The sequence below is a fragment of the Cervus canadensis genome, chromosome 18, assembly GCF_019320065.1.
Source record: "Cervus canadensis isolate Bull #8, Minnesota chromosome 18, ASM1932006v1, whole genome shotgun sequence".
Lineage (NCBI taxonomy): Eukaryota > Metazoa > Chordata > Mammalia > Artiodactyla > Cervidae > Cervus > Cervus canadensis.
The window spans coordinates 41,612,239-41,632,005 of NC_057403.1; the positions used below are offsets into that span (position 1 = coordinate 41,612,239).

General features: G+C 49.4%; 1 protein-coding gene, 1 long non-coding RNA gene and 1 other non-coding gene across 3 annotated transcripts; all 3 read left to right on the forward strand.

Moving 5' to 3' along the window:
- Positions 1-7,278: 7,278 nt before the first annotated feature.
- Positions 7,279-9,220, forward strand: LOC122420103. Its single transcript, XR_006263175.1, has 2 exons — positions 7,279-7,893; positions 8,972-9,220. It is a non-coding gene; the product is annotated as an uncharacterized LOC122420103 (long non-coding RNA).
- A 2,150-nt stretch (positions 9,221-11,370) lies between these two features.
- LOC122421815 lies at positions 11,371-11,503 on the forward strand. The gene has a single exon (XR_006263627.1). It is a non-coding gene; the product is annotated as a small nucleolar RNA SNORA66 (small nucleolar RNA).
- A 5,637-nt stretch (positions 11,504-17,140) lies between these two features.
- On the forward strand, positions 17,141-18,363 carry LOC122420101 (metallothionein-2). Its single transcript, XM_043434847.1, has 3 exons — positions 17,141-17,500; positions 17,795-17,860; positions 18,114-18,363. The coding sequence occupies exons 1-3, from the start codon at positions 17,473-17,475 to the stop codon at positions 18,203-18,205; spliced, it is 186 nt and encodes a 61-aa protein (XP_043290782.1). The 5' UTR covers positions 17,141-17,472; the 3' UTR covers positions 18,206-18,363.
- Positions 18,364-19,767: the final 1,404 nt, after the last annotated feature.

Consider the following 19,767-nt stretch of genomic DNA (forward strand, 5'->3'; position numbering starts at 1 on the left):
GGGCAGTTACATTTGGTGGTAGACAAGAGTGAAGACTTCCAGAAGGAGGTGGCCTCAAAGGTTACATGGGATTTTAAACAGGTAGAAATCATGGGCAGGAAATTCCAGGAAGTGGCAAAAGTATGAGCAGAAGCATGGAAGCAGGAGAGCTTGGGGCACATTTTTGAGTTAGCACGGACTACCTTTGGTTGCCAGGGTAGACAAGGGGCAGACCATGAAGAGATAGCAGAAGTAGGTGAAGGGAAACTTGCATCCATCATTTGCTAGTTCCAGATCCTGGAAGATTCCTGAACAGAGAAGAGTTCATTGAGCACTGTTTAGTGAGCAGCAATCATGTATTAGGTGATCTGCATGAAGAATCTCACTTATTGTGCTGGAGAGGATGTGGAGAAAAGGGAACCCTCTTATACTATCAGTGGGGATGTAAATTAGGGCAGCCACCATGGAAAGCAATATGGAGGTTCCTCAAAAAACTAGAGTCACCATATGATCTAGCAATTCCACACCTGGACATATACCCAGACAAAACCATAATTCGAAAAGATACATTCACCCCCATGTTCATAGAAGCTCTGTTTATAATAACCAAGACATAAATGTCCATTAACAGATGAATGGGTAAAAAATATGTGATATATATATAACACACACACAATGGAATACTACTCATCCATTAAAAAGAATGAAATAATGCTATTTGCAGCAACATGGATGGACCTAGAGATTATTTTAGTAAGTGAAGTCAGTCAGAGAAATGCAAATAACATATCACTTAGATGTGGAATCTAAAATACGACACAAAAGAACATATCTATAAAACACGTGGTACTCGAAATACATATAAAGACCCAGCAAATGGTGAACATTATCCATATTGGTCACTAGCAGTTATCTGGTCAAACTATGTGAAAACTGGGGAGAGATTTCCTTGAGTTCAGAAAGCTAGGTTTTGAAAGAGCTGGAACTAGGAACCATGGGGCTCTTAGACCAGAGCCCATTCCTCTGCTTCAGCTGCCCCTGTGAACAATATTGCTCTTTAAACAATTACTAATAAATGTCCAGATCTCTCCAAGAAATGACTTTCTTTGCAAATAAGCATGTTTGCAACCTCTTTGGGTACACTGCTGTTTACCCAGGCTCCTAAACTCTTGGCCAACTTTCAGTCCCAGGATAATAAATTCAGAAACTCTTTAAGAGAGCAATGCAACAGTCTTAATACTGCACTGAACCAATTTCAGCCAGGGGTGGGACTTGTTGGGCTTGTTTCTGAGATCACCTGGGGATTTTCCATCCATTAGTGAGATCCTAAGTGATCTCCACCCCTCAACCCACCTGATCCTGCCTCCTGGCTCCAATCTCACTTAGAATGTAAGTATCTCCATGCACTCCCTTCTCCCAGGAAGCACTGGGATTAGGTGCAGGGCTCAGGGTGAGGATTGATGTCTGTGACTCAGCTGGTCCAAGCCAACGCCTGTAAACCCATGTCAATCAGAGGGAGCTGCCATTCGGGAAGCCCAGAACTGAGGCTAACAATGGAGCTGGGTGTCAGGTAGGAGCTCTAGGGACCCCAGGCTCCTGCAGAGTCCTCACCTGACCTTATGAGTCTCAGACTTATTTGCAAACAGAAAGAGCCAACATGGTTAGGGCCCCACTCTGAAAGCTTTCCAAGTGCCACCCAATTTAAGCTGCTGAAAAAACTGTTCCCATTTTATCCTCAAGCAACCCAAGAGGTAGAAATGTTAGCAACTTGCTAGTCACTTGTCACATTACTAGTGTCAGAATCAGATTGTGACCTGAAACAGGCTGGCACCTGGGACCCTTTGTTGCAGTGCTTGTACACGGACAAACGTCTTTAAGCAACAAAATACAAATCAACTATAAGAGACTAAAAATAATTGCCTGTGTATGCAATTGGGGCAAATTATGAACGAGATACAAAAAGACAAAAAACCAGGGACTTCCCTGGTGGTCCAGTGGTTAAGAGTCGGTTCAGTGCCTCAGCCAATGAGAGGGACATGGGTTCTATCCTTGGTCTAGGAAGATCCCACATGCCAAAGGGCGACTAAGCCCATGTGCCATAACTACTGAAGACCACACATCCTACAGCCTGTGTTCTCCAACAAGAGAAGCCAACACAATGAGAAGCCCACACACCGAAACTAGAAGGTAGCCCCCGCTCACCACAATTAGAGAAAACCGGGGCACAGCAATGAAGACCCAGCACAGCCGAAAATTATTAAATAAAAATGAAAACAAAACAAGGAAAAAAAGACCAAAAACCCACCCAGCACCATCGAAGGCAGACCACCTAAGCCACCCCTTTGGCCTGACATATGGACCCCCTCTTACCCTCACCTCATAGAAAGAACCAGCTTGCCCCCTCTCAGCGAGTAAGCATGGGAATCTGTCATTTGTCTTTGCTCCCCACTGCTGCAGAAGGAAACCCAAAAAGCCTTGCCTAAGTTTTTTGTCTGGGTTCATCAATTTCTATTGACTAAGGAGGTGAAGAAAGTTTTGGTAACAAAGGCAACAGCTTGACTTCAGAGCCACTCATTCATGCATCCAATAAATATCTCCTGAATGTCTCTGATGTACAGGACACTGTTGCAGGCACTTTATTGTGAGGCGAGCAGAAGTAACGAACACTGACCGCTGTTTGCCAATTAGGACCAATTAGCTTTCACTTAATACTGACCGCTGTTTGCCAATTAGGAAATTAGGAACAGGGCGGAAACCCCCAGGAAAGTCCCCCGCGAACGAAAGTTTTGACCAATGAAATTGCTTTGCAAACATGTAACCAATCCGCTTCTCACCCTATAAATTTGTGTAACAGCTTGGGCTCGGGGCTCTCTGACCCGCACCACTGCGTTGGTTGCGGCAGAAAGCCCTGGCTCGAGTCAGTAATAAACTTCCCTTCTTGCGAGTTGCATTGTCTTGGAGGCCTTCTCTATTCCCGCTCGGGGATTTGGACATCGGGCATAACATTTATATGTTCATGAACAAAAGAAATGATTCCTCATCAGATTACAGTGCTTAAATTCTAGCAGGGGGGAGATAGCACATAAACTTCACAAATATATTATTTAGTTCACTAAAAGGTGTTAAATGCTATGAAAAAAGAAAAGACAGAGCAAAGTATGGGGGACCGAGGTACATGTTGCAATTTTAAACAGGGTGACACGGAGGTGATCAAGATTTGAGCTTAGAAGAAAAGAAAGAAGGGAGCAAGCCATGTGGTATCTGGGGAAGGAGCATCATAGGCATAGGAAACACAAACAAAATAAATTTACACTGTGAGAATTAACAAGGGGTCAGAGGGAAATGAAGGTGAGGTAATGGGGACCCTTCTGGAGTGATGCACTTACGTGAAATGCTCTTTGGAGGTCACAGAAGTTGAGAAAGAAGGATGAGAAGCCTGGTTCTGTGAAGAATTGGGGGTGGGTGGGTGGACAGGAGGGTGTTTCAGAAAACGTTGTGGCTTTCAGATCTCTCAAAATCCTGGCCACCCTTGGGTGTGATATTAAGATATCACCCTTGGGTGATATATTAAGACTCTACAGAGAAACAGAACCGTATGCAATCTACACATACAGATAGTGACTAATTTTAGGAATTGACTTACTGGATTAGGGAGGCTGAAATGTCCCAACATCTGCCATCTGCAGGCTGGAGATCCAGTAAAGCCAATGGTGAAATTCAATCCGAGTCTGGAAGGCTGGGAATGGGAAGCCTATGGTCGCAGTCCAAGTCCAAAGGCCTGAGAAGCAGGAGTCCAAGGGCAGGAGAAAATGGATGTCTGAGCTTGGGCAGAGAGCAGTTCATCCTTCCTCTGCCTCTTTGTTCTACCTAGACCCTCAACAGATTGGATGACGTCCACCCACAATGGTAACTCAGTCTTCACTCAGTCTTCTGTTTCAAATGCTAATCTCTGCTGGAAACATCCTCACAGACAGCTCAGGAATAACATTCAACCAGCTTTCTAGACATCCCTGAGCCCAGTCAGGTTGACAAGATCAGCCCTCAGGGTGAGAGCTGGTTCTCCCAGCTCTGAAACCTCTTTCTGAGGAAATCTGAGTAGTCCGAGGGGAAATGGCAGGCAGGCAGCTTGGCTTGAGTGTGTTAGGTTGCACACCTAACCTGGCACTAAAACTTCCAGATAGCAAGACCTTGAGTCCTGTCAAAGTTAGAGCCCAGGCCAGACAAGTCTAAGGCCTGAATGCCCTTAGGCAAAACAAAACCAAAAAGAAACAAACAGCGTTGTTTGAGGTGGTGAGCTCTTGAATTGAAATTGCCTGAAGCCACTGTTGAAAAGTCACCTGGGCTTCACGTTAAATACCTTGGGGTTGTTGTTGCTTAGTCACTAAGTCATGTCTGATAGGAGATGATAGTGTCTCCTCTTTGGACTTTTCTTTCGTCCTCCTTTTTCCTCTTCCTTCAACTTTATCAGGGGCTTCCCTGGTAGCTCAGATGGTAAAACGTCCGTCTGCAATGTAGGAGACCCAGGTTTGATCCCTGGGTTGGGAAGATCCTCTGGAGAAGGAAATGGCAACCCACTCCAGTACTCTTGCCTGGAAAATTCCATGGATGGAGGAGCCTGGTAGGCTACAGTACATGGGGTCATAAAGAGTCGGACACAACTAAGCAACTTCACTTCAACTTCATCGAAACTGAAGACTCGTGAGCCAACACGTAGAAAAGCCTGGAGAAAGCTTAGCTTGCTCCTTGTCTGAGGCCATTTGGAGGCCCCCTGGAAGCTAATATTTTTGGGGGTGCAGAGTTTTCAACCAACATTTTCAAGTGCTTATCCAGCTCCAATTTAGAAGAGGTTCAGGTTTGCCCAGGGGGAACGAAGTAGGGCCAGGTCTGTCCTGGCGAGTCTCAGTGGCTCCTTCTTCCTGGGAAGCAGCCTCAGGACCACCTCCAAAGGGGGAAGGCTGCAAATCCTACACAGATATTGACCCTTTAATAAAAAGAAATTGATAAGAGGCTAGGCAAGGCTTTATTGGGTTCAGGCTGCAGCATGATGGAGTGAGACAAGAAACAGGTGTCCTTGCTCGCTATCCCAGGAGGGTGGGCTGGTTCCTTAAATGGGATGAGGTTAGGGGCGGCTCTGGTTGGGCCAGAGGGGTGGCTTAGGTATGCTGTGCGCAGGGATCATGTGCAGTACCCTGATTTTGCTGTGTGTGGAGTTGTTTCAGTTGTGTCTGACTTTTAGACCCCATGGACTTCAGCCCGCCAGGCTGCTCTGTCCAAGAGATTCTCCAGGCAAGAATACTAGAGTTGGTTAAGCCCTCCTCCAGGGCATCTACTCTGGGCCCCTCCAAAATGGTAGTCGGTTTGTGGCCCTCCTGTATTTCATTGTTCCTAATTGCCCCAACTGTGCATGCATGGTTATTTTTAGTCTCACACAGTTTCTTTGTAAATGAAGAGACATTTGTCCAGGTTCAAAGGCAAGCACTCTGGTAGACAGTCCCAGGTGCTAGCCTATCCTAGTATCTCTTTTTTAAAAAGTGGAAGTTGGGTGTGAGAGGTGATCAGGTCTCTGGGAGAACTTGTGGAGGCACTTTCATTCTTGAGGAGGCAACAGGTTGTTGTTGTGTAGTCGCTAAGTCGAGTCCAACTCTTTGCAACCCCATGACTGTAGCATGCCTGGGATGCATGAAAGTGAAAGGGAGAGTGGAAAAAGTTGGCTTAAAACTCAACATTCAGAAAACTAAGATTATAGCATCCAGTTCCATCACTTCATGACAAATAGATGGAAAACGATGGAAACAGTGACAGACTTTATTTTCTTGGGCTCCAAAATTACTGCAGATGGTGACTGCAGCCATGAAATTAAAAGATGCTTGATCCTTGGAAGAAAAGCTATGACCAACCTAGACAGCGTATTAAAAAGCAGAGATATTATTTTGCCAACAAAGGTCCATCTGGTCAAAATTATGGTTTTTCCAGTGGTCATGTATGGATGTGAGAGTTGGACTATAAAGAAAGCTGATGGCAGAAAAATTGATGCTTTTGAACTGTGGTGTTGAAGACTCTTGAGAGTCCCTTGGACTGCAAGGAGATCAAACCAGTCAATCCTAAAAGAAATTAGTCCTGAATATTCATTGGAAGGAGTGATGTGGAAGCTGGAACTCCAATACTTTGCCACCTGATGCAAAGAACAGACTCACTGGAAAAGACCCTGATGCAAGGAAAGATTGAAGGCAGGAGGAAAAGAGGATGACAGAGGATGAGATGGTTGGATGGCATCACCAACTCTATGGACATCAGTTTGAGCAAGCTCCGGGAGTTGGTGATGGACAGGGAAGCCTGGCGTTCTGCAGTCCACGGGGTCGCAAAGAGTCTGACACAACTGAGCAACTGAACCGAACTGAACTGACTGCAGCCGGACAGACTCCTCTGTCCATGGAATTTCCCAGGCAAGAATACTGGAGTGGGTTGCCATTTCCTCCTCCAGGGGATCTTCCCAACCTAGGGATTGAACCCACGACTCCTGCATTGGAGGCAGATTCTTTAACTGCTGAGGCACTGTGGAAGTCTCTTAATGCAGAGTTCCTGGGGAACATTTTTGTTTGTTTACTGTCTCTAGATGAGCCTTGCATCTGTGAGGTGCAATAGAACCATGTGAAAGGTGCTTACAAGCAGAAGAAGTGAGGCCTCCCAGTGTGCGGGGGCGGGGGCGGGGTCACGATGTGGCTGCCCTTTCTGAAACCCCATCAGCAACCCTTTCTCCTCCTCCCTTAACCCTCGGCCAGTTGTCTAATGCTGTCCTTTGCTCCTCCATCTCCTAGGGATTGAGTGTCCTGACTCGCTGAGTGAGGACACAGTCTTATCACAAAGGCCAGGAACTGCTCTGTGTCCAGCTTCTGTGGCTACTGGCCCCATGACTCCAGTCCCTGCTCCCGCGGTCACATCGCCCCCTCCTCTTCTTGTCTCTGTGGACCTTCTAAGGATGCTCATCACCGGATTTAGGGCCTATGTGGATAATCCAGGATGATCTCATCTCAAGATCCTTAATTTAATTACATCTGCCAAGCCTCCCTTTTCAAATAAAGTAATAATCACAGATTCCAGGATTTGACATAGATATCTCTTGCGGGGCCAGTTTTCAGCCAACCGCAGGTACACGGGACTCTCAGAAACTCAGCAGGAGGAACAGATAAAAGGAAAGAGGCTTCCCTCTGAAGCTGTGATGCAGCCACCTAGCATCACCACCCCTCCCCCCAAAACTCCCGCTGGTCACCCCAGTCCAGTGCTGCAGGGCTCCCAGAGCAGGTCCTTCCCAAGACAGTTTGTGAAGGCCTTGGGTGGGGGCGGGATGTGTTCTCTCCGCATCAGACAGGGAGTCTTGGAGCAGCGGAATGGCTCAGCGCACCCTGGTAAACCCAGAATGAGGGATATCGGCGGTGGAGAGGATGAGACGCAGGATAGGACTCGAAAACAAAGCCTTTTGCTCGCCCTCCGCTTTCAGAGGCGGGGCGCGTGCACTTTCTGCCGGGAGCCGGCTGCAGCGGTGGACAAGGGCGGAAAGGCGGGAGGAGAATGTTCCCTGTGCACACGGCGGGAAGTACGTGACTGCGCGCGCCCGGCTGTGCGGACGGCAGCCGGGTGGGGTGGGGGGAGCTCCCCGGCCGTGCACCCGGCGGGGGACACACGGCAGGGGTGCGGGGAGCGCTGCCGCAATGCGCGCCTCCGCGCCGGCTTGTGCCCGCGGATGGAGAGAGGAGGCGCGTGCGCCTAGAGGACTGTGCCAACGCGCCCCCGCCTGGGGCTATAAAAGCCTCGCCACCTGCTGCCGCCAGTGCATCCAATTGCCCTAGAAGCCGATTCGCCTCCTTCGGCGGTCGCTCCTCTCCGGCATGGACCCTGAGACCTGCCCCTGCCCTACTGGTGAGCCCCCGCCCCCCCGCGGCACCGCGCGCCCCTTTACTTGCAAGGAACCCTATGCCTTTGCTCAAGGACATTTGGGGGAAGGGACACTTATTTCCCACTTTGAATCTCCTGAAGGATGGGCATGGCTATATTCAAAGGGCATTGAGGCTGGGTACCCCATCTCCTTTTAGGTCTGGCCCCACCCCGAGTTCTACCCCATTAACCCTTCCTGTGCCCCCCCCCCCAGGCGGCTCCTGCACCTGCTCTGACTCCTGCAAGTGCGAGGGCTGCACATGCGCCTCCTGCAAGAAGAGTGAGTGCGGGGGACCCCTCTGCGCGCGCCCCCCCCCCCCGTCCTCCCGTGAGCACCACGCCTGTCCACGTAGGCACGGAGCGGCCCCTCGGCCGGCTGTGACAGTGCGTTGACTCTAACGGGAACAGAACCACCCAGAGGCCTGAAGACTCAATTGCAGGGGCCCTCCTTCAGTGATTGTTACCTTGGGCCCAGGCAATTGTGCATTCCCGGAAGGTTCTAATGGGCAGTTAGGATGCAGAACTGCTCTCCTGGGCCCACCGCTCCCCTCCAGGCCTCCAGCGCCCGGGGAAACATTAGTGAAGCTGGGGGTTAGCTCTGGAGTCGGGGTCCCTTGGGCCCTCTCAGGCCTTTGTGGATCCCCTCAATTTTACCTCCCCTGAATCTCCCCCAAAGCAGTGTAATACGCAGTGTATTAGACTAGGCATACCCCTCTCCGTGAGTCTCCTGGACCCCCTACGCTTGTACCATATCTGCCTGCAGGTTTGTCCTTCAGGGTCATTTCCCCTAGATGTTTTCTCCTTAAGGCCTGGTTCCCCCTAGCGTGGGCCTCACTCCACCGTCCCCAGGACTCCTGGGCTCATAGATGGGGCTGTGGGCTAGTTACTGGGTACCCTTCTCCCATGGGAGCCCAGTGTGTAGCTGACACACCAGAAATCCTGAGTCAACCCAGGTGTAAGACTAGGAAGCGGGGGGCAGTGACCTCTGGCACCCCTTCTTTTTGATGGGGACAGATGGGGGAGGACAGGCCATCAGACTGGGCATCCCCCATTTTATCTGCAGGCTGCTGCTCCTGCTGCCCCGCAGAGTGTGAGAAATGTGCCAAGGATTGTGTGTGCAAAAGTGGAGAGGGGGCCAAAGCTGAGGAGGAGAAGTGTAGCTGCTGCCAGTGAGGACGCGCCCCCCATCCTGCGTGAAACGTGTGTAAATAGTGCGGGGTGGCCCAGTGCCACCTGCCCTGTGGCGAGGCCCGGCAGTGTGTCCCCTTCCCTGCAAGCCATTGGCAAGTGACAATAAATCCTATGAATGGCATAAGCCAGGGACTGGTCTCTTCTTAAAGGGGAAGGACGCCAGGGTGGGGGTAGGGGTCAGGGTGGAAGGAGCCTCATCAGAAGAACTTCCCAGTTGGAAGATAAAATCTGGAGATTGGCCACTGGTCTGTTTGGGACTGGGAGGACATCCTCCCCATCTTCAGATGGCACATGACCCTCCTGCCAAGTCAAGCTGAACTCTGGGGAAAGAGGGGAGACCAGACTCACGTGGGTCTGTCTCTTTTCCTGCCTCTCAGCCTCAGAGTCTGCATCTGTACAATGGGACTTGTTGCTGCTGCTGTTTTCGTTAAGTCGTCTCCAACTCTTTGCAACCCCGTGCACTGTAGCCTGCCAGCCTCCTCTGTCCATGGGATTTTCCAGGCAAGAATACTGCGCTGGGTTGCCATTTCCCCTTCCACGGTAACTTGCTGACTCAGGGATCGAACCTGCATCTCCTGCTTGGCAGGCGGATTCTTTACCACTGACCCACCTGGGAAGCCAATGGGGTTGGGGGAAGTTAAAACCAGACCCCAGCCCCAAAGGCCTGCGGTTTCTGCAATTTTCTAGCCACTCCTGCAGAGCTGCCTGTTTTCAGAATCATCAGAGGCAAGGCCAGGAGGCCCCGGGGCCTGTCTTGGCCAACTGTCATCTGCGTTTCCAAGGTCACCGCCCTGAATAGCCTGTCTCCCCTCAAACAGATTGTTCCACTCCTTTTCAAACCTTCTCATTTGGCAATTTGTGTATAACTCCTTCCTTTCTCAAGGGGAGGTAGGGTACTGGGAGCTTTAATCCACGGTGGTTGTGGCGCAATCCTTGATGAGAGGGAACACTCTGATCTACCTGGGTTGAATGGAAAAGAAAAAGTCCTGGGAGAGAAAAGTTTCCAAGCTAAGAGAATGGAATGCTGTCAACATGTCAGTTCTCCTCCAAGTTACTTCATCAGGATGGTTCATTCAAAAGTCCACCAGGATTTTTTTTTTTAACCTAACCGGCTGAGTTTTGAAAAGAAAAACAGTACAAGAAAAGCCAAGCCAGTTTTGGAACAACAAAACAGGCCTGCTCTAACCCCATGGTAGGACTTGTTATAAAGTTCTCAGAAGTGGTGTTGGCTCAGGAATAGATCAATTGGACAGAAAGGATGATTCAACAATAGACCCAGTGCAGCTGCAAGTAGGAGGTGATTAAATCAGTGGTGAACAGATACACTAGTTAGTGAAAAGTGTTGAAACAACTGCCTACCCTTGTGCTTATCAGATAAATTTCAATTGACTTAAATTCCCAGGAGCAAAATCAAAGCTATAAAAGAATTTGGAAGAGGAAAACAGGAGTATGATGAGTACTATGGGGTGGAGATGACTTTTTTCTCCCCTGGCCTCACCCCATGGCTCATGTGATCCTCGTCCCCAGCAAGGATGGAACCCATGTCCATCTGTGGAAGCACAGAGTCCTAACCACTGGACCACCAGGGAATTCTGGGGGTGACTCTCTTAAATAAGACACTAAAAAGATTAATAAATGTTAGATTATCTTGTGCAAAATTCTATTAAGGACACTATCTTACTTGATCCATACAACTCTAGAAGAATGGTGTGACTATTTTACCCATTTTACAGATGGGCCAATAGGGCTTGGGGTAAAATTTGTATGTGATCTGTTGAAAGATAAACTGAGGCATATTAACATTTTTTAAGAGTTGATTTGAGCAAATACCTATTCAAACTGGGCAGCATCGAATGTAGCAGATAGAAAGGAGCTTGAAGAACTGCACAAAACTGAAGACTTTTATGGCCAGCAAGAAACAAGGACGTTATAACAGGTAGAAAAGCTGGTTGGTTATTGCAGTTACTTTCCTTCAGGGGGTGGCAGGGCTTTCTCAGGTAGATTACCTAACTAGTGCTGATCAGGTGATTCCTGAATGGTTAAAGATTCCATTTCTGGAGAGCCAAAGTCTCTGGTGACATGGAGCTTAGCATAAGCAACTCCATTTTGAGCCTGCTGTCCTGTGTTTAACAGGCCAGAAAACTAAAAGATAGTGGGCTTTCCTGGTGGCTCAGTAGTAAAGAATCTGCTTGCCAAAGCAGGTGATGGGTCCGATTCCTGGGTCGAGAAGATACCCTGAAGGGAATTCTTGCCTCAGAAATCCCATAGACAGTGCAAACTCGATCACTAGCTCTGCATGATGTTGCAGAGGTGAGGGGAACCAGGTTTGCTAAAGTAATTGTGGTGATAGAAATGTATTAGCCTCGGATGCTACCGAGGTGGCTCATTCTATCCCAGTACATTGTTGAAAAAAAAAAAAGAAATAAAAAAAAAAAGAAATCCCATAGACAGAGGAGCCTGGCGGGCTATAGCCCATGGGGTCTCGAAAGAGTTAGGCACAACTTAGCAATGAAGCTCGAAGGTGGCAGAGGCAGGAGTTGAATCCAGGCTGTCTGACTAAGACCTAACATGCTTGTTTCCTCTGTTTCTCGCTTGCTTTGTCTTACAAAAAGCATCAAAACAAAGCTAAATCACCTCATACCCACTATGATAGTGTCTGTCCCTTTGGGCTGGTATAACAAAATACTACAGACTGGGCAGCTGACAAACAGCAGAAATCTGTTTCTCACAGTTTGAGAGGCTAGAAGTCTGAGATTAGGGTGCCCGCATGGTTGGGTGAAGCCCCTTTTCTGGGTCAAAGGCTTCTCTTCGCATCCTCACATGGTGGAAAGGACTAGGGGCTCTGTGGGGTGTCTTTTATAGAAGCACTAATCCTGTTCATGAGAGCTCCACCCTCATGACCTAAGCACCTCTCAAAGGCTCCAGAGGACACAAACATTGAGACTACAGCAGATGACCACTATCAAAAATCAAAAATGAAACTACAACCACCACCCAGAAAATAGCAACTGCTGACAAGGATGTGGAGAAATTGGAACCCTTGTGCAGCACTGGAGAAAATGTAAGATGAAGGTTCCTCAAAAAAATAAAAATAGAATGATCTTATGGCCAGCAATTCTACTTCTGGATATATACCCAAAAGAATCAAAAGCAGAATCTCGGAGGGTATTTTAACAGTAGTTACTCAAATTTAAAACGCACATACCTTCAACCCGGGAAGTTCACTGCCCATCACTGGTATCCACAGAAGCCTGAAAACAAGCTAAATATCCTTCAAGAGAGAAGTATAAAATTGGTCATATGAATGTCTAATAAAAAGAATGCTCTAAGGCTCTGGGTGCTGCTATGGAAAGAACACCATAACTTATCAGTTAGTGGGGAAAAACCCAAGATGTACATGTAGTATAACGCTAATCATAAACTGTATGTGTGTGTGCATATAAAATATATATGTGTGTGTATATATATATGGGTGTCTTTGGTGAGCAGGTGTGTGATGGTGGTGACAGAGGTGCCCAGGGCATCAGTGATCTGGAGACAGACCTTATAGAGGTAGGCCAGTTCATCACCTCCATAATGTTGATGATCGTCTCATGAGACATATATTGTTTCTATCCCACCAGCTAATCTGTCAGAATCCACCAGCCTCTGTTCCTACTGCCATGGTGACAGGAAACCATCTCCCCAGGCCGTCCCTTCGTCGTCACCAGCTCTAATGGCCAGAGAGGCCTTTTCCTGCCCAGAACAGAATCTTTATTCCTGGTTCTGCCCTTGGGACCACAGAGCACAAGTCTAATTTCTTCTTTTCGGAATGGCATAAACACGTAGTTGTGGAGTCAGAGAGTCCTGGGTTCAAATCCCCACGCTGCCACTTCCAGCTGGGTGACCCAGAGCGGGCCACAGTACAACTCTTCAGTGCCTCGTTTGTACAATGGAGAGACGAACAGCATCAGTGCTGAAGGACTGTGCTGAGGTCCAAGCGAAGTCAACTCAGTGTTCTGATGCATAGTAGGTGCTCAGTATTATGCCCCACGACGACTGGGGCAGATTAGAGGTAACTGCAAACGTTCATTCCTCCCATCAAGTCCTGGGGTCTTCATCTTTTCCCCTCAAATCTGTGGCTTCTTGACCAATCAAATGTGGTGAAAGTGACCTGTGCTAGTTTCAGGGCTCAGGGCTTGAGAGACTCACAGATACTGCTCCAGTCTCTTGGGACTTTCACCCTTGGCGCCCAGAGCCAAATGTAAGAAACCTAATTGCCCTGTGGCCACATGCTGAAGAGACCACAAGAGGGAGTGCTGGTCTTTAATTCCTGCTGAGTTCAGCCCTCTAGCCCTGTCTGTGAGGGTGCCAGACACGTGAGTGGGCGCCAGACCAGCCGTCCACCGACTGAATGCCACCAAGTGACCTCACATGAAACAAAAGAATCACCCAAATGAGCCCTTCTCAAATTCCTGACCCACAAAACCAAGAAAGAGAATAAACCGGTTCTTGTCTTAACTTGCAAAGTTTTGGGTGATTAGTTGCACAAATCAAAGTTACTCAGTCGTGTCCAACTCTTTGGGACTCCATGGACTGTAGCCCACCAGGTGCCTCAGTCCATGGAATTCTTCAGGCAAGAATACTGGAGTGGGTTGCCATTACCTTCTCCAGGGGATCTTCCCGACCCAGGGATAGAACCTGGGTCTCCTGCATTGTAGGCAGATTCTTTACCATCTAGGCCACCAAGGAAGCCCAGTTTGTTGCATAGCTACAGATAATTGGAGCAACCACTGTCCACATATCTGAAGGTAACTTTTCTTGCAGACTGAAATTACCCACCCCTCTCAACTGTTACTCACATGCTGGGGTTTTGAGTCTTAGGACTTTCGTTATTAACTGTCTTCTGGACTGTTGAAGTCCAGCCATGAACACAGCCCTCAGGGTGGTCTGTCCAACTATGCCAGTTAGGAATCTTATTTCCAGAATGATTTAAACAAAAAAAGGAAATTTTGGACTCACAGTGGCTTCAGGCTTGGCTGGAGTCAGGTGCTCCAATGATATCATCAGGCTCCATCTCCTTTACGATGAACTTATTCTTGACTCCTTCTCATGGAGCAAAGGCTTTAAAAACTCAGCTTCACATCCTTCTAGGTTCAAGTCTAGAAGGAAAGAGTATCTATCGTTCTCCCAGCATTTCCAGCAGGAGTTTCATTGATTCTCTCTGGTTCATGACTATGTGACCCAAACAGAGTCAATCACTGTGGCCAGGAAGAGGAAATGTCCTGCGAGCCCACAGGGGCCTACTCCATCCAAATCATATGGACTAAGAGTAGGAAAGAGCGATTCTACAAAGGAAGGCTAAGGATACTATCATAGGGGAAGGATGAATGGATGACTCAGCAGTAGAAGTACGCTTCATTCTACATGTCATAGTTCTATTAATGCAGGCTAAGGCCACACCATTGCCTCACACTGATGACTCACACCAAATCTGCATTTAACACTTCTCATTTTACACAGCTTGGCTTCATTTTCCTCACTTCCTACCATGTGAGGAGGGCAGGCACTCTTCCTCTCCACCCCTGTCCCCCCAACACAATGAGGCTTTCAGGAGTACAGAGATGAGCAAAACTGGGCCTGGGCTGCCCTTCACCTTTGTTGATTGGTCATCCCTTCCCTCACAGAGTCAAAATGGCTCAAGCGAGACAGTTTCGACCTGAAAACAAATTTTACTGCCAACACAGATGGCCCAAACCCAGGGCTTGATTCAACACTTTTCAGGGCCAAAACAAGCTTTATTGTCTTCCTCATAGAGTCGGACTGTTTCCCCTGAGTGGACAAGTGACCGTCTGGCTTATTAGAGATCTGGAATTTTGCATGTGATGTACGTGTACATGTAAATAACAACAAAATCTGCCCACCATCCAAACAGCGGCCCTTCCATGCTCTCGGTCCGTGGGGCTGCCAGACACAGCGAGATTTCTGAGACCTTGGCTCTCAAATCAGAGGGTGTTTGCATGTGAGCCTCCAATTCTAGTACAATGTAATCCTTTGACAGATGAGTAAACTGATGCTCGGGGTGGGGTGTGGTGAGCCCTGACCCATAACAGCCCCAAGGTCACTTAGCCTGTGAGTGGTTCAGTGAGCATTAGAAGTAAGTCCTTCTGACAGTTCAACTTTCCTGCCCTGCTTGGCGTTTCTGAGTGACCACACAGGTCCCAGAGTGGTGAAAAACAGTTTTTTACTATCATTTTGTAATCAGCCCTAATGCTGGGGGGAAGAGAGGCTGGGAAGGGAGGACACATGGATGGATTTACCCTCATTAATTGATTTGACAAATATTTATTAAGGGCCTACCGTAAACTTGGCCCTGGGCTGACTGCCATAGACACATATCAGGGACAGTGAGTTCTCTTGATGTTTTCAGCGGAGGCAAGGGTGGAGGGACCCAGACACGGATCTCAAAATCACACATGTTCCAACACATTACAGACACGGGAAGCGCCAGGAAGGAAAAGAACAGGCTGTTTACCAGCATGTTCCACGGGCACCTAGCTGACCTAGGTGCTTAGGGTCAGGATGGGCTCCCAGCAGGAAGTGATGTTTGAGCTGAGCTGTGAAGATATTTCCACAGGACTTTACAGTAAACGCTCCAAGGACAGCCTGTCCTCTGCCCACTGCCTCACTGAACTCCCCACTGCAGCAAATAGCATCCTCTAAGCCCCTAGGAACTTTCCAGTAACCCAGTCCTCCGATGACTCGCTTGGGGCAGGATGATCTAAGATCCGTTGCTTAGTATTCAGACATGTGCCAGCAAGGGAGCAGGATGTGTCTCCGCAGAGAGGAATTTGGACGCCACCTCCCCACTTCCCCTCCGCATCCACTGGGGAAGGACTTTCTTGTGGGGTTTTCCCTTCCCAATGTCCCAAGGCGGCGCCAACTTTCCACCCAGTTGCTTCTTCCAGGCACTGGCACACAACTCCTTTCTCCTCCCCTGCCTGGAGAAGACTTTCTCACCCTCAAGCCCAAGGTGCTTGCCCATCTCCTCCCAGGTTGGGCTGGGTCTCCCAACTCAGCTCCCCCTGCCTCCATCCTAGCCGCGATCCTGGTATTCCTTTTCCCCGTGCCCCGGTGAGGCTGTCCCCGTGACTCTGAGTTCCCTGAGCACAAAGCTTGTGATTTATTGACCCGTGGTCTGCCCTGGTGGTGATGTCTACCCTTAGAGGGACTTCAGCATCTGTTGGGCCCACTGATTTGAATCACCAGGCTCTGCCACTCACTAGCTCTGTGACCTCGGGAAAGTTACTTAACCTCTCTGGGCCTCCATACTCTAAAATGCGAATGAGGAATAGTCCTTACCTCACAGGGTTGACTGGAGGATTAAAAGAGAGCTCCTGCATAACAGGCTTACTGACTCCCCCGTGGCGTCTACAATACAACATTAATAATCACCCCACGGATTCAGTACGAGGGCACACTATTTTATTTTATTTTTGAGTTGTCTTTTATTTATTTATTTTTCCATTTATTTTTATTAGTTGGAGGCTAATTACTTAACAATATTGTAGTGGTTTTTGCCATACATTGACATGAATCAGCCATGGATTTACATGTGTTTCCCATCCTGATCCCCCCCTCCCGCCTCCCTCCCCATCCCATCCCTCTGGGTCTTCCCAGTGCACCAGCCACGAGCTACACTATTTTAAAGCCTTGACAGGTACAAAAAGTTTTCTGTAATCTGTCCTGGGTTCCAACCGTTTTTTCCATCCGAGCTGGATGGCATCATCGACTCAATGGACACGAGTTTGAGTAAACTCCGGGAGTTGGTGATGGACAGGGAGGCCTGGAATGCTGCAGTCCACGGGGTCGCAAAGGTCGGACACGACTGCGCAACTGAACTGAACTAAAGTGAACAGGATCCTCAGGATCAACTCTCTAAACTATTCAGGCCCGGCAAGCACAGGGTACAGAGCAGGGGGCAGGGGGAGGGGAGGGGCGGGAGAGCTGTGGGAGGGGAAGGCGGTGGCGGAAACTCTGCACACGCCGAGGGCAGGGGCCGGGGGCTCGGCCCACGGCCCGGGCCGCCCGGCACGCGGTGTTCGCCGCTCTGCGCCCGGCCCGCTTCTCCATCGCCCTGGCGCACGTAGGGCGGCTTCTGGGAACTGATGCCTGGTGGCCCGTGTGCACAGCCCGGGGAGCCGCGCGGCCCGCCAGTGACTCAGCGCGGGGCGGGTGCAGGCAGCGCCCGGCCCCGAGGGTTTTTGCACTCGCCCCAGCTCCTTTCCGCTATAAAGGCAGCCCACCGCCCGCTCCGCTCCAGCACGCCCCTTCGACATCCTCGCCATCCTTTGCTCAGCCGTCTCCGGACCCCAGCCTCCGCTTCAGCTCGCCATGGACCCCAACTGCTCCTGCACCGCAGGTAAGAACCTCTGGTTTGGGGCTGGGTGTCCATCGCAGAGCTAGAGGAGAATCTCCTGGCTCCTCATCACTCACTTTCAGGGCACTGTTTGCCCCTTTCGAAAGGGTTTCGGTGTACCCTCTTCTCCTCTGAGTTCAACTAGGAGACCCCGTTTGACCGATAAGGCGATTCGAGTTCGTGGCTCGCCCACGTTCCCACGAACTGGTTGTGGAATTGGGAGTCAAACTCGGGCTGCGAGCCCGAATGCCCGCGTTCGGTTCTCCAGGGGCCGTTCTTGCCTCTTTCTCCTGGCAGGCGAATCCTGCACGTGTGCCGGCTCCTGCAAATGCAAAGATTGCAAGTGCGCCTCCTGCAAGAAGAGTAAGTGGGGTTTTCTGTCTGTCTACCCCTCACGGGCCCCACTCCCCGCGCCCAGCACCACACCCCCCGCCCTCGCAGGAGGATTCTTTACCGTCTGAGCCACCAGGGAAGCCCCTACACCACTGGAGGGGAATTTAAATAGCGCAGTGGGTGCCCCTTCCCCAGGGAAGGTGGCGCCTCCGCCGGAGAGGGCGGGCAGCCTTCCTAACCGCTTGTCCGGAGCGCTCATCACTGCCGCCCCCTCCCTCCCCAGGCTGCTGCTCCTGCTGCCCCGTGGGCTGTGCCAAGTGTGCCCAGGGCTGCGTCTGCAAAGGCGCCTCCGACAAGTGCAGCTGCTGCGCCTGAAGGCGGGGAGAGCCTGCTCCCTGGTGTAAATAGAACAACGTGTACAAACCTGCATTTTTTAAAAAAAAAATACAACCTGACCCGTTTGTTACATCCCTCTTTTTTTTTCTTTTTTGTCCTCTAAAATACAAGAATGATAATAAAAGTGGTTGGCTTTATTCGGACTGTTTTCTTTGACTTGACCAGGGCTTCAGGGAGGGATTGGGCTAGAAGTACAGAGACTTGGTTTCTGGATGGAAATGTTAACCCCTGACAAACCTGGTGCCTTGTTCGCGCCACATCTCGGCACTGAGCTTCACCTTCTGTAAAATGGAAGTGCCTTAGGGCAGGTGTACAAGGACAACGGGCACACGTGGGGTCCCCTCTGTTTTCAAGTCAAGGGTTGGCGGCATGGAAGCTTCTCAATCTAGAATTTTCATTCTGTATGGTTTCCCTGTTCAATTTCTGTTCCTCTTGGGTTTTAGGCTTGAAAGTGACTAAAACCCCTCCTGCTTGAATATGAATGGGGCTTCTAAAATAAATCCCTGTGGTGAAGGAACATATTTTACTTCCCATCCATCACACATTGGTAAAAAATAATAATAATTACTATAAAGATGCCATAAAGGAACAACACAAAGCCCATATTTTTAGATTCAACACACATCATTTCAATCACTATATGAAGAACAAACAAAATCAGATTTTAAAATACTGCTCAGGGGGACTTCCCTGGTCCAGTGGCTAAGACTTTGCAATCCCAATGCAGGGGGCTTGGGTTCGATCCCTGGTGGTGTACCTAGATGCCACATGCCATAACTAAAGGTCTTGCATGCTGCAACTCAGACCAAGTGCAGTCAAAAAAAACAAAACAAAACAAAAAGGAATGCTGCGCAGACATTCATCAAGTGTCCAAGGACAACCTGAAACAGCTCATAAAATAGCCCCAGGGTGTGGACCCCACACACCTCACATAGCACTGCCCTCCCACCCCTGGCATCCACACAGGGAACAGGCAATTGACTTGCCCAGTGCCCCTCACAATAGACCCACTGCCCTGAGAGCTCCCTGCTGGGACTTGGTGCTCAGCCTTTGGAAGCTGTTCTGTTGCTCAGGCTGAAATCGGTCCCTCCAAAATCCAGCCCTTGGTTACCTGCAAACAGCAAAGTAACCAGGGAATTGGAGGGAATTACCCAGCCATTTCCCATGAAGAGGGCGGATGCCTGAGAACTGGATCCAGATGAGAGTATTTCATGTCTGCCAAAGCTAGGTGATGGCAGTTCGGAGGGTGTGGTGGTGTTTGTTAGGCAGGACTGAGGTGCCCCGTGACTTGTAATTAATGCCAACGGTTAGTCCCCCCTGGCTGCTTGTGGAGAGAATTGCTATTTGATGTCAAATAAAAGGGAAAGGCAAGTCATGTGGCCCTGAAGTCAAGACCACACTTGCCCACAGGTGCCCTAGGTAAAGAGGGGATCCCAGGAGTCAGCCTGTGCTGAGGGTATGGGTGTTGCAGTTCACAGCCTATTTTGCCACAGTGGTAAGCCCTGAACAAGTTACTCAACATCTCTGAGTCTCCATTCTCC

What these genes read in the sequence shown, in the direction of transcription:
- LOC122420101 (XM_043434847.1), top strand. Translation starts at nt 17,473, where the DNA reads ATGGACCCCAACTGCTCCTGCACCGCAG. An exon ending in CAACTGCTCCTGCACCGCAG is followed by an intron (nt 17,501 to 17,794) that starts GTAAGAACCTCT and finishes TTCTCCTGGCAG; the next exon opens with GCGAATCCTGCACGTGTGCC. An exon ending in GTGCGCCTCCTGCAAGAAGA is followed by an intron (nt 17,861 to 18,113) that starts GTAAGTGGGGTT and finishes CTCCCTCCCCAG; the next exon opens with GCTGCTGCTCCTGCTGCCCC.